The following is a 14,586-nucleotide window of genomic DNA, read 5'->3' as shown; positions in this document are numbered from 1 at the left end:
GCTCCATCATGTGTTCACTGACAGTAACAGCTCCATCATGTGTTCACTGACAGTAACAGCTCCATCATGTGTTCACTGACGGTAACAGCACCATAAAGTGTTCACTGACGGTAACAGCACCATAAAGTGTTCACTGACAGTAACAGCACCATCATGTGTTCACTGACAGTAACAGCGCCATCATGTGTTCACTGAAAGTAACAGCACCATAAAGTGTTCACTGACGGTAACAGCGCCATCATGTGTTCACTGACAGTAACAGCACCATCATGTGTTCACTGAAAGTAACAGCACCATAAAGTGTTCACTGACAGTAAAAGAGCCATCATGTGTTCACTGACGGTAACAGCACCATAAAGTGTTCACTGACAGTAACAGCATCATAAAGTGTTCACTGACAGTAACAGCTCCATCATGTGTTCACTGACAGTAACAGCTCCATCATGTGTTCACTGACGGTAACAGCACCATAAAGTGTTCACTGACAGTAACAGCACCATAAAGTGTTCACTGACAGTAACAGCACCATCATGTGTTCACTGACAGTAACAGCACCATCATGTGTTCACTGACAGTAACAGCTCCATCATGTGTTCACTGACAGTAACAGCTCCATCATGTGTTCACTGACAGTAACAGCTCCATCATGTGTTCACTGACGGTAACAGCACCATAAAGTGTTCACTGACGGTAACAGCACCATAAAGTGTTCACTGACAGTAACAGCACCATCATGTGTTCACTGACAGTAACAGCGCCATCATGTGTTCACTGAAAGTAACAGCACCATAAAGTGTTCACTGACAGTAACAGCACCATAAAGTGTTCACTGACAGTAACAGCACCATCATGTGTTCACTGACAGTAACAGCACCATCATGTGTTCACTGACAGTAACAGCTCCATCATGTGTTCACTGACAGTAACAGCTGCATCATGTGTTCACTGACGGTAACAGCACCATAAAGTGTTCACTGACAGTAACAGCACCATAAAGTGTTCACTGACAGTAACAGCACCATCATGTGTTCACTGACAGTAACAGCGCCATCATGTGTTCACTGAAAGTAACAGCACCATAAAGTGTTCACTGACAGTAACAGCACCATCATGTGTTCACTGAAAGTAACAGTCCATTAAGTGTTCACTGACAGTAACAGAGCCATCATGTGTTCACTGACAGTAACAGAGCCATCATGTGTTCACTGACGGTAACAGCACCATAAAGTGTTCACTGACAGTAACAGCATCATAAAGTGTTCACTGACAGTAACAGCTCCATCATGTGTTCACTGAAAGTAACAGCACCATAAAGTGTTCACTGACAGTAACAGAGCCATCATGTGTTCACTGACAGTAACAGAGCCATCATGTGTTCACTGACGGTAACAGCACCATAAAGTGTTCACTGACAGTAACAGCATCATAAAGTGTTCAGTGACAGTAACAGCTCCATCATGTGTTCACTGACAGTAACAGCTCCATCATGTGTTCACTGACGGTAACAGCACCATAAAGTGTTCACTGACAGTAACAGCACCATAAAGTGTTCACTGACAGTAACAGCACCATCATGTGTTCACTGACAGTAACAGCACCATCATGTGTTCACTGACAGTAACAGCTCCATCATGTGTTCACTGACAGTAACAGCTCCGTCATGTGTTCACTGACGGTAACAGCACCATAAAGTGTTCACTGACAGTAACAGCACCATAAAGTGTTCACTGACAGTAACAGCACCATCATGTGTTCACTGACAGTAACAGCTCCATCATGTGTTCACTGACAGTAACAGCTCCATCATGTGTTCACTGACGGTAACAGCACCATAAAGTGTTCACTGACAGTAACAGCACCATCATGTGTTCACTGACAGTAACAGCTCCATCATGTGTTCACTGACAGTAACAGCTCCATCATGTGTTCACTGACAGTAACAGCATCATAAAGTGTTCACTGACAGTAACAGCACCATCATGTGTTCACTGAAAGTAACAGCACCATAAAGTGTTCACTGACAGTAACAGCACCATCATGTGTTCACTGACAGTAACAGCACCATCATGTGTTCACTGACAGTAACAGCTCCATCATGTGTTCACTGACAGTAACAGCTGCATCATGTGTTCACTGACGGTAACAGCACCATAAAGTGTTCACTGACAGTAACAGCACCATAAAGTGTTCACTGACAGTAACAGCACCATCATGTGTTCACTGACAGTAACAGCGCCATCATGTGTTCACTGAAAGTAACAGCACCATAAAGTGTTCACTGACAGTAACAGCACCATCATGTGTTCACTGAAAGTAACAGTCCATTAAGTGTTCACTGACAGTAACAGAGCCATCATGTGTTCACTGACAGTAACAGAGCCATCATGTGTTCACTGACGGTAACAGCACCATAAAGTGTTCACTGACAGTAACAGCATCATAAAGTGTTCACTGACAGTAACAGCTCCATCATGTGTTCACTGAAAGTAACAGCACCATAAAGTGTTCACTGACAGTAACAGAGCCATCATGTGTTCACTGACAGTAACAGAGCCATCATGTGTTCACTGACGGTAACAGCACCATAAAGTGTTCACTGACAGTAACAGCATCATAAAGTGTTCACTGACAGTAACAGCTCCATCATGTGTTCACTGACAGTAACAGCTCCATCATGTGTTCACTGACGGTAACAGCACCATAAAGTGTTCACTGACAGTAACAGCACCATAAAGTGTTCACTGACAGTAACAGCACCATCATGTGTTCACTGACAGTAACAGCACCATCATGTGTTCACTGACAGTAACAGCTCCATCATGTGTTCACTGACAGTAACAGCTCCGTCATGTGTTCACTGACGGTAACAGCACCATAAAGTGTTCACTGACAGTAACAGCACCATAAAGTGTTCACTGACAGTAACAGCACCATCATGTGTTCACTGACAGTAACAGCTCCATCATGTGTTCACTGACAGTAACAGCTCCATCATGTGTTCACTGACGGTAACAGCACCATAAAGTGTTCACTGACAGTAACAGCACCATCATGTGTTCACTGACAGTAACAGCTCCATCATGTGTTCACTGACAGTAACAGCTCCATCATGTGTTCACTGACAGTAACAGCATCATAAAGTGTTCACTGACAGTAACAGCACCATCATGTGTTCACTGAAAGTAACAGCACCATAAAGTGTTCACTGACAGTAACAGAGCCATCATGTGTTCACTGACAGTAACAGAGCCATCATGTGTTCACTGACGGTAACAGCACCATAAAGTGTTCACTGACAGTAACAGCATCATAAAGTGTTCACTGACAGTAACAGCTCCATCATGTGTTCACTGACAGTAACAGCTCCATCATGTGTTCACTGACGGTAACAGCACCATAAAGTGTTCACTGACAGTAACAGCACCATAAAGTGTTCACTGACAGTAACAGCACCATCATGTGTTCACTGACAGTAACAGCACCATCATGTGTTCACTGACAGTAACAGCTCCATCATGTGTTCACTGACAGTAACAGCTCCGTCATGTGTTCACTGACGGTAACAGCACCATAAAGTGTTCACTGACAGTAACAGCACCATAAAGTGTTCACTGACAGTAACAGCACCATCATGTGTTCACTGACAGTAACAGCTCCATCATGTGTTCACTGACAGTAACAGCTCCATCATGTGTTCACTGACGGTAACAGCACCATAAAGTGTTCACTGACAGTAACAGCACCATAAAGTGTTCACTGACAGTAACAGCACCATCATGTGTTCACTGACAGTAACAGCGCCATCATGTGTTTACTGACGGTAACAGCACAATAATGTGTTCACAGACAGTAACAGCACCATCATGTGTTCACTGAAAGTAACAGCACCATAATGTGTTCACTGACAGTAACAGAGCCATCATGTGTTCACTGACAGTAACAGCACCATCATGTGTTCACTGACGGTAACAGCACCATCATGTGTCCACTGACAGTAACAGCACCATCATGTGTCCACTGACAGTAACAGCACCATCATGTGTTCACTGACAGTAACAGCACCATCATGTGTTCACTGACAGTAACAGAGCCATCATGTGTTCACTGACAGTAACAGCACCATCATGTGTTCACTGACAGTAACAGCTCCATCATGTGTTCACTGACAGTAACAGCTGCATCATGTGTTCACTGACGGTAACAGCACCATAAAGTGTTCACTGACAGTAACAGCACCATAAAGTGTTCACTGACAGTAACAGCACCATCATGTGTTCACTGACAGTAACAGCGCCATCATGTGTTCACTGAAAGTAACAGCACCATAAAGTGTTCACTGACAGTAACAGCACCATCATGTGTTCACTGAAAGTAACAGCACCATAAAGTGTTCACTGACAGTAACAGAGCCATCATGTGTTCACTGACAGTAACAGAGCCATCATGTGTTCACTGACGGTAACAGCACCATAAAGTGTTCACTGACAGTAAAAGCATCATAAAGTGTTCACTGACAGTAACAGCTCCATCATGTGTTCACTGAAAGTAACAGCACCATAAAGTGTTCACTGACAGTAACAGAGCCATCATGTGTTCACTGACAGTAACAGAGCCATCATGTGTTCACTGACGGTAACAGCACCATAAAGTGTTCACTGACAGTAACAGCATCATAAAGTGTTCACTGACAGTAACAGCTCCATCATGTGTTCACTGACAGTAACAGCTCCATCATGTGTTCACTGACGGTAACAGCACCATAAAGTGTTCACTGACAGTAACAGCACCATAAAGTGTTCACTGACAGTAACAGCACCATCATGTGTTCACTGACAGTAACAGCACCATCATGTGTTCACTGACAGTAACAGCTCCATCATGTGTTCACTGACAGTAACAGCTCCGTCATGTGTTCACTGACGGTAACAGCACCATAAAGTGTTCACTGACAGTAACAGCACCATAAAGTGTTCACTGACAGTAACAGCACCATCATGTGTTCACTGACAGTAACAGCTCCATCATGTGTTCACTGACAGTAACAGCTCCATCATGTGTTCACTGACAGTAACAGCACCATCATGTGTTCACTGACAGTAACAGCTCCATCATGTGTTCACTGACGGTAACAGCTCCATCATGTGTTCACTGACAGTAACAGCATCATAAAGTGTTCACTGACAGTAACAGCACCATCATGTGTTCACTGAAAGTAACAGCACCATAAAGTGTTCACTGACAGTAACAGAGCCATCATGTGTTCACTGACAGTAACAGAGCCATCATGTGTTCACTGACGGTAACAGCACCATAAAGTGTTCACTGACAGTAACAGCATCATAAAGTGTTCACTGACAGTAACAGCTCCATCATGTGTTCACTGACAGTAACAGCTCCATCATGTGTTCACTGACGGTAACAGCACCATAAAGTGTTCACTGACAGTAACAGCACCATAAAGTGTTCACTGACAGTAACAGCACCATCATGTGTTCACTGACAGTAACAGCACCATCATGTGTTCACTGACAGTAACAGCTCCATCATGTGTTCACTGACAGTAACAGCTCCGTCATGTGTTCACTGACGGTAACAGCACCATAAAGTGTTCACTGACAGTAACAGCACCATAAAGTGTTCACTGACAGTAACAGCACCATCATGTGTTCACTGACAGTAACAGCTCCATCATGTGTTCACTGACAGTAACAGCTCCATCATGTGTTCACTGACGGTAACAGCACCATAAAGTGTTCACTGACAGTAACAGCACCATAAAGTGTTCACTGACAGTAACAGCACCATCATGTGTTCACTGACAGTAACAGCACCATCATGTGTTCACTGACAGTAACAGCACCATCATGTGTTCACTGACGGTAACAGCACAATAATGTGTTCACAGACAGGAACAGCACCATCATGTGTTCACTGAAAGTAACAGCACCATAATGTGTTCACTGACAGTAACAGAGCCATCATGTGTTCACTGACAGTAACAGCACCATCATGTGTTCACTGACGGTAACAGCACCATCATGTGTCCACTGACAGTAACAGCACCATCATGTGTCCACTGACAGTAACAGCACCATCATGTGTTCACTGACAGTAACAGCACCATCATGTGTTCACTGACAGTAACAGAGCCATCATGTGTTCACTGACAGTAACAGCACCATCATGTGTTCACTGACAGTAACAGCACCATCATGTGTCCACTGACAGTAACAGCACCATCATGTGTTCACTGACAGTAACAGCACCATCATGTGTTCACTGACAGTAACAGCGCCATCATGTGTTCACTGACAGTAACAGAGCCATCATGTGTTCACTGACAGTAACAGCACCATCATGTGTTCACTGACGGTAACAGCACCATCATGTGTTCACTGACGGTAACAGTGCCATCATGTGTTCACTGACAGTAACAGCACCATCATGTGTTCACTGACAGTAACAGCGCCATCATGTGTTTACTGACTGTTACTGTGTTCACTGACAGTAACAGTACCATCATGTGTTATCTGACGGTAACAGCGCCATCATGTGTTCACTGACAGTAACAGCGCCATCATGTGTTCACTGACAGTAACAGCACCATAATGTGTTCACTGACAGTAACAGCGCCATCATGTGTTCACTGACGGTAACAGCACCATAATGTGTTCACTGACGGTAACAGCACCATAATGTGTTCACTGACAGTAACAGCACCATCATGTGTTCACTGACAGTAACAGCGCCATCATCTTATCACTGACGGTAACAGTGCCATCATGTGTTCACTGACAGTAACAGCACCATCATGTGTTCACTGACAGTAACAGCGCCATCATGTGTTTACTGACTGTTACTGTGTTCACTGACAGTAACAGCACCATCATGTGTTATCTGACGGTAACAGCGCCATCATGTGTTCACTGACAGTAACAGCGCCATCATGTGTTCACTGACAGTAACAGCACCATAATGTGTTCACTGACAGTAACAGCGCCATCATGTGTTCACTGACGGTAACAGCACCATAATGTGTTCACTGACGGTAACAGCACCATCATGTGTTCACTGACAGTAACAACACCATCATGTGTTCACTGACAGTAACAGCGCCATCATCTTATCACTGACGGTAACAGTGCCATCATGTGTTCACTGACAGTAACAGCTCCATCATGTTTACTTACTGTTACTGTGTTCACTGACAGTAACAGCGACATCATGTGTTGACTGACGGTAACAGCACCATCATGTTTTCACTGACGGTAACAGCACCATCATGTGTTCACTGACAGTAACAGCACCATCATGTTTTCACTGACGGTAACAGCACCATCATGTGTTCACTGACAGTAACAGAGCAGTCATGTGTTCACTGACAGTAACAGCACCATCATGTGTTCACTGACAGTAACAGCTCCATCATGTGTTTACTTACTGTTACTGTGTTCACTCACAGTAACAGCGACATCATGTGTTAACTGACGGTAACAGCACCATCATGTGTTCACTGACAGTAACAGCACCATCATGTGTTCACTGACGGTAACAGCTCCATCATGTGTTTACTGACTGTTACTGTGTTCACTGACAGTAACAGCGACATCATGTGTTGACTGACGGTAACAGCACCATCATGTGTTCACTGACAGTAACAGCGCCATCATGTGTTCACTGACAGTAACAGCGCCATCATGTGTTCACTGACGGTAACAGCGCCATCATGTGTTCACTCATGGTAACAGCGCCATCATGTGTTTTCTGATGGTAACAGGGCCATCATTTGTTCACTGACGGTAACAGAGCAGTCATGTGTTTACTGACGGTAACAGCGCCATCATGTGTTCACTGACGGTAACAGCGCCATCATGTGTTCACTGACAGTAACAGCACCATCATGTGTTCACTGACGGTAACAGCACCATCATGTGTTCACTGACGGTAACAGCGCCATCATGTGTTCACTGACGGTAACAGCGCCATCATGTGTTCACTGACGGTAACAGCGCCATCATGTGTTCACTGACGGTAACAGCACCATCATGTGTTCACTGACAGGAACAGCGCCATCATGTGTTCACTGACAGTAACAGCACCATCATGTGTTCACTGACGGTAACAGCACCATCATGTGTTTACTGACAGTAACAGCACCATCATGTGTTCACTGATGGTAACAGCGCCATCATGTGTTCACTCATGGTAACAGCGCCATCATGTGTTTTCTGATGGTAACAGGGCCATCATGTGTTCACTGACGGTAACAGAGCAGTCATGTGTTTACTGACGGTAACAGCGCCATCATGTGTTCACTGACGGTAACAGCGCCATCATGTGTTCACTGACAGTAACAGCACCATCATGTGTTCACTGACGGTAACAGCACCATCATGTGTTCACTGACGGTAACAGCGCCATCATGTGTTCACTGACGGTAACAGCGCCATCATGTGTTCACTGACGGTAACAGCGCCATCATGTGTTCACTGACGGTAACAGCACCATAATGTGTTCACTGACGGTAACAGCGCCAGCATGGGTTCACTGACGGTAACAGCGCCATCATGTGTTCACTGACGGTAACAGCGCCATCATGTGTTCACTGACGGTAACAGCACCATAATGTGTTCACTGACGGTAACAGCACCATCATGTGTTCACTGACGGTAACAGCGCCATCATGTGTAATTAACATGCGCAATCATAGAAATAAAGGTGACTTGACTTGAAAGTAACAGCATCAGAGTGTCTTCTAGCATCTTCTGTCTGTGTTCTCCTCAGAACTGGAGTCCTGCTGGCTGTGAGCGACTGGGAAAGTGTCTGAAAGCGCCCGAGTCCAAGCCATGGAAGTGTGACTGGCCACATTAATGGAGTTTATTATCCACAAGATTCCATTTTGGAATGATATTTGTATTTTCTTTGTCTTTAAAAGGATAGTTCACCCAAAAATGAAATTACCCCATGATTTACTCACCCTCAAGCCATCCTAGGTGTATATGACATTCTTCTTTCAGACGAATACAATCGGAGTTATATTAAAAAATGTCCATTAAAATGCATCTATCCATCATAAAAGTACATCTATCCATCATAAAAGTACATCTATCCATAATAAAAAGTGCATCTATCCATTATAAAAAGTGCATCTATCCATCATAACAGTGCATTTATCCATCATAAAAAGTGCATCTATCCATCATAAAGGTGAATCTATCCATCATAACAGTGCATTTATCCATCATAAAAGTGCATTTATCCATCATAAAAGTGCATTTATCCATCATAACAGTGCATTTATCCATCATAAAAAGTGCATCTATCCATCATAAAGGTGAATCTATCCATCATAAAAGTGCATTTATCCATCATAACAGTGCATTTATCCATCATAAAAAGTGCATCTATCCATCATAAAGGTGAATCTATCCATCATAACAGTGCATTTATCCATCATAAAAGTGCATTTATCCATCATAAAAGTGCATTTATCCATCATAACAGTGCATTTATCCATCATAAAAAGTGCATCTATCCATCATAAAGGTGAATCTATCCATCATAAAAGTGCATCTATCCATCATAAAAGTGCATTTATCCATCATAACAGTGCATTTATCCATCATAAAAAGTGCATCTATCCATCATAAAGGTGAATCTATCCATCATAAAAGTGCATCTATCCATCATAAAAGTGCATTTATCCATCATAACAGTGCATTTATCCATCATAAAAGTGCATTTATCCATCATAAAAAGTGCATCTATCCATCATAAAAGTGCATTTATCCATCTTAACAGTGCATTTATCCATCATAAAAGTGCATTTATCCATCATAAAAGTGCATTTATCCATCATAAAAGTGCATCTATCCATCATAAAGGTGAATCTATCCATCATAAAAGTGCATCTATCCATCATAAAAGTGCATTTATCCATCATAACAGTGCATTTATCCATCATAAAAGTGCATTTATCCATCATAAAAAGTGCATCTATCCATCATAAAAGTGCATTTATCCATCTTAACAGTGCATTTATCCATCATAAAAGTGCATTTATCCATCATAAAAGTGCATTTATCCATCATAAAAGTGCATTTATCCATCATAAAAGTGCATTTATCCATCATAAAAAGTGCATCTATCCATCATAAAAAAGTGCATTTATCCATCATAAAAGTACATCTATCCATCATAAAAAGTGCATCTATCCATCATAAAAGTGCATTTATCCATCATAAAAAGTGCATCTATCCATCATAAAAGTGCATTTATCCATCATAAAAATGCATTTATCCATCATAAAAGTGCATTTATCCATCATAAAAAGTGCATCTATCCATCATAAAAGTGCATTTATCCATCATAAAAGTGCATTTATCCATCATAAAAAGTGCATCTATCCATCATAAAAGTGCATTTATCCATCATAAAAAGTGCATCTATCCATCATAAAAGTGAATCTATCCATCATAAAAAAGTGCATTTATCCATCATAAAAGTGCATCTATCCATCATAAAAGTGCATTTATCCATCATAAAAGTACATCTATCCATCATAAAAAGTGCATCTATCCATCATAAAAGTGCATTTATCCATCATAACAGTGCATTTATCCATCATAACAGTGCATTTATCCATCATAAAAGTGCATTTATCCATCATAACAGTGCATTTATCCATCATAAAAAGTGCATCTATCCATCATAAAAAAGTGCATCTATCCATCATAAAAGTGAATTTATCTATCATAAAAGCACATCTATCCATCGTGCACTTTTATCATGGATATATGCAGATTGTTTTCGTCTGAAAGAAGTGTCATATACACCTAGGATGACTTGAGGGTGAGTAAATCATGGGCTAATTTCACTTTTGGGTGAACTAATCTTTTAATTTAGTGTTTTAAATCCTTTCATATTTCGATGTCAAGAAGCAGTATAACTTTCATCCTAAAATATTTTGTGTTTATGAATATTGTAATGCTTTTGGAAGTCTTAATGTTTCTGTCATGTTCAAAAGGCATTGGGACTGAATGTGTGTAGATCGTTGGAAAATATAAATGTTCATAGAAACATCTACTGACAGAGAGGAACACAATTACCAAACGCACTATCATCCGTAAATATATTTATTTTAGCTAAAGCATGATTCTGACTGGACATGATTGTAAAATTGTTTGCATATGATCAAGTTATCTCTTTTATTTTGATATCTGTGCATTAATTTAAATCAACTCTTTCTTTATTTTTTTCTTAAGGGGTAATAAAATATTTTTAAAACTTGTTTATATAATAAAGTACAATAAAAAATGTAAACAATGGCGTTATGACTTTATATCAATTGAATCCTACCTACTGCCTTCATAAACTTTTAGTATGCCACTTTTTATATATATTGGCCTTTATTTATATATAATTGCAACTTTTTATCTCACAATTTTGACTTTATATCACGCAATTCTGAGATAAAAAGTCAAGAGTTGTGAAAAATCGCAATTACCTTTTTTATTTTTTATTCTGTGGTGAAACAAACTTCCATAAGAAAGCCATCAAATCCAGGCAATCTAGTCTTTGTTTTGGTGAATAAACAATTTGCAATGTAGAACAAAATTCTTCAATAGCATGAGAATAAATATCTTTCAATTATAAATGTATCACATTTTATAAAAGTAGATTGGTTAAACAACTTAAATTCTCCCAAAGACCTTTACCTGATTGATTGCAATGATAAAATTAATGGTGCAAAGTTCCTTCCTCAATTTTACAGAATACACACAAATTCAAAACATCAACTAAAGTTACAATCTGGGAGTCGGTTGGGTAGATATTATGCAATTATTTTGTAATAGAAATGCAAGATTCTTCAGGGAGCAACGTGATCTTTTCCAGTAAATACTGTCAAAAACTGTTCCAGAAAAAATACATCTAGTGTCAAATATTATGTGTGCTGTGCTTTATATATTTATTGTCGGTCACTTTATATAGCTCTATATTTTTTTCGAAATTTTTTGTTTGTTTTACAAATAATAAAAATATTAAACAAATTATACGGAATACAAGAACACAATATATTTTTGATGACGATTTGATGACGTATAAGTCATGTGGTGAGGAAGCGCGCGCTATTGGTTGTCTTGATCACGTGCTTTACTTCAGTCTCAGTCCGAATCCTCGCAGCGCGTGTCATGATGGAAGAGAAACTGGATTTAATCAGCAAGTGCATCAGAACCTTTCCAGATTTCCCTACGAAAGGGATTCCGTTCAAGTGGGTATTGATATTAAATACATCTCAGTTAAACGCGCTGCGGAAGCGCGTTCACGTGGGAGCCACTGAAGCGTTAGTTTCAGATGGTCTTTAATATGTGCTTTGCAGGGATATTAGTTCCAGATAGTGTTTAATATGTGTTTTGCAGGGATATTTTCCCGATCCTGAAGGACCCGAAGGCTCTGACTGCAGTGATAGATCTGTTTGAGGAACACGTGAGGAACTCTTACTCTCAGCTGGATCTGATAGTGGGTAAGAGGACATTCATAATCATAACTGGATCTGCACATTAAGGGTCAAAGTTACACTAATAAACCTCGTGGAGGAAAAACAAGGATTCATATTCGAGCTGATCATGATATGGAATCAAATGATATAGTGACATTCATACAGTATGTTTGACTCTTATTTGATTGTTAGAGTCCTATTGTGTAATGCGTGTTACAACTTTTGGTAACACTTTATTTTGCAGTGTCTTTGTTACATAACAGTAAATTATGCATACTTACACGCTCAACCAAATCCTACCCTAACCCTATAGTAAGTACATGTAGTTGCTTAATATTACATACTAAAATATAGAATTATGTACCAGCAGCTTTCATAAAAAATATAGAATTATGTACAGTTTTCATAAGAAAATATAGAAATAGGTACCAGCAGCTTTCATACAAAAATATAGAATTATGTACCAGCAGCTTTCATACAAAAATATAGAATTATGTACAGCTTTCATAAGAACATATAGAATTAGGTACCAGCAGCTTTCATAAAAAATATAGAATTATGTAGTTTTCATAAGGAAATATAGAACTAGGTACCAGCAACTTTCTTACAAAAATATAGAGTTATGTACCAGCAGCTTTCATACAAAAATGTAGAATTATGTACCAGCAGCTTTCATACAAAAATATAGAATTATGTACAGCTTTCATAAGAACATATAGAATTAGGTACCAGCAGCTTTCATAACAAAAAATATAGAATTAGGTACCAGCAGCTTTCATAAAAAATATAGAATTATGTACAGTTTTCATAAGGAAATATAGAACTAGGTACCAGCAGCTTTCTTACAAAAATATAGAGTTATGTACCAGCAGCTTTCATACAAAAATGTAGAATTATGTACAGTTTTCATAAGAAAAATAGAATTAGGTACCAGCAGCTTTCATAAAAAATATAGAATTAGGTACCAGCAGCTTTCATACAAAAATATAGAATTATGTACAGTTTTCATAAGAAAATACAGAATTAGGTACCAGCAGCTTTCATACAAAAATATAGAAATAGGTACCAGCAGCTTTCATACAAAAATATAGAATTATGTACAGTTTCATAAGAAAATATAGAATTAGGTACCAGCAGCTTTCATAAAAATTATAGAATTATACAGTTTTCATAAGAAAATATAGAATTAGGTACCAGCAGCTTTCATACAAAAATATAGAATTATGTACAGTTTCATAAGAATTTATAGAATTAGGTACCAGCAGCTTTCATACAAAAATATAGAATTATGTACAGTTTTCATAAGAAAATATAGAATTAGGTACCAGCAGCTTTCATACAAAAATATAGAATTAGGTACCAGCAGCTTTTATAAGAAAATAATTAGGTAACAGCAGCTATCAAATAAAAATATAGAATTATGTAACGGCAGCTTTCATACAAAATATAGAATTATGTAACGGCAGCTTTTGTACAAAATATAGAATTATGTAACGGCAGCTTTCATACAAAATATAGAATTATGTAACGGCAGCTTTCGTACAAAATATAGAATTATGTAACAGCAGCTTTCATACAGTAATAATGATTGTGGACGCATATTCTGAATAATTAGTAAAATAAAAAAAACGCTCTTATACACAACTAAATAATAAAGAGTTATGACTTGAAATTTTTGCTGTATACCACACTCAAAAACAGCTTATACAAAAAAAAGTACATGTGAACAATGTAACTGTGTGTGACTGGCATTGCACTGATGCACACTGGGACTGTGGAGGGCAGGACAGTAAACCTGTGTATAACAGATCTGTTTAAAGCATAATGGTGTCAAACTAAACAATACAGAAAACAGCTCTCATACACGCATAGAAAAAAGGCCACAATGAAATTATGCCAATTTTCTCAATCTGATGTTGATTCTTGTTTTATTACGAGCTCTGTTGAGTTCTCTTTCTCCAGCCGACTCTCCTGTTCTCTCTCTCTCTCTCTCTCTCTCTCTCTCACACACACACACACACACACACACACACACACACACACACACACACACACACACACACACACACACACACACACAATTGATC

At 39.5% G+C, this 14,586-nt stretch overlaps 2 protein-coding genes across 4 annotated transcripts in view; both read left to right on the top strand.

The window, feature by feature from the left end:
• Positions 1-11,329, top strand: part of galns (galactosamine (N-acetyl)-6-sulfatase) — a 67,169-nt gene extending 55,840 nt beyond the window's left edge. For both annotated transcript variants that reach the window (XM_077201559.1, XM_077201558.1), the window contains one exon: positions 8,785-11,329. In XM_077201559.1, the coding sequence (XP_077057674.1) occupies positions 8,785-8,871 (87 nt within the window). In that variant the 3' untranslated portion in view covers positions 8,872-11,329. The remainder of the gene's footprint in view (positions 1-8,784) is intronic.
• An 807-nt stretch (positions 11,330-12,136) lies between these two features.
• aprt (adenine phosphoribosyltransferase) overlaps positions 12,137-14,586 on the top strand; it is a 7,312-nt gene continuing 4,862 nt past the window's right edge. For both annotated transcript variants that reach the window (XM_077201577.1, XM_077201578.1), the window contains exons 1-2: positions 12,137-12,271; positions 12,420-12,523. In XM_077201577.1, the coding sequence (XP_077057692.1) occupies positions 12,192-12,271; positions 12,420-12,523 (184 nt within the window). In that variant the 5' untranslated portion in view covers positions 12,137-12,191. The remainder of the gene's footprint in view (positions 12,272-12,419; positions 12,524-14,586) is intronic.

The sequence above is a fragment of the Siphateles boraxobius genome, unplaced genomic scaffold (genome assembly GCF_051911475.1).
Source record: "Siphateles boraxobius isolate OS27281-9 unplaced genomic scaffold, OSU_SipBor_1 48, whole genome shotgun sequence".
In the NCBI taxonomy this organism is placed as follows: Eukaryota; Metazoa; Chordata; class Actinopteri; order Cypriniformes; family Leuciscidae; genus Siphateles; species Siphateles boraxobius.
Note: the sequence above shows the minus strand (reverse complement) of the source record. Positions and strands in the feature narration are given on the sequence as shown.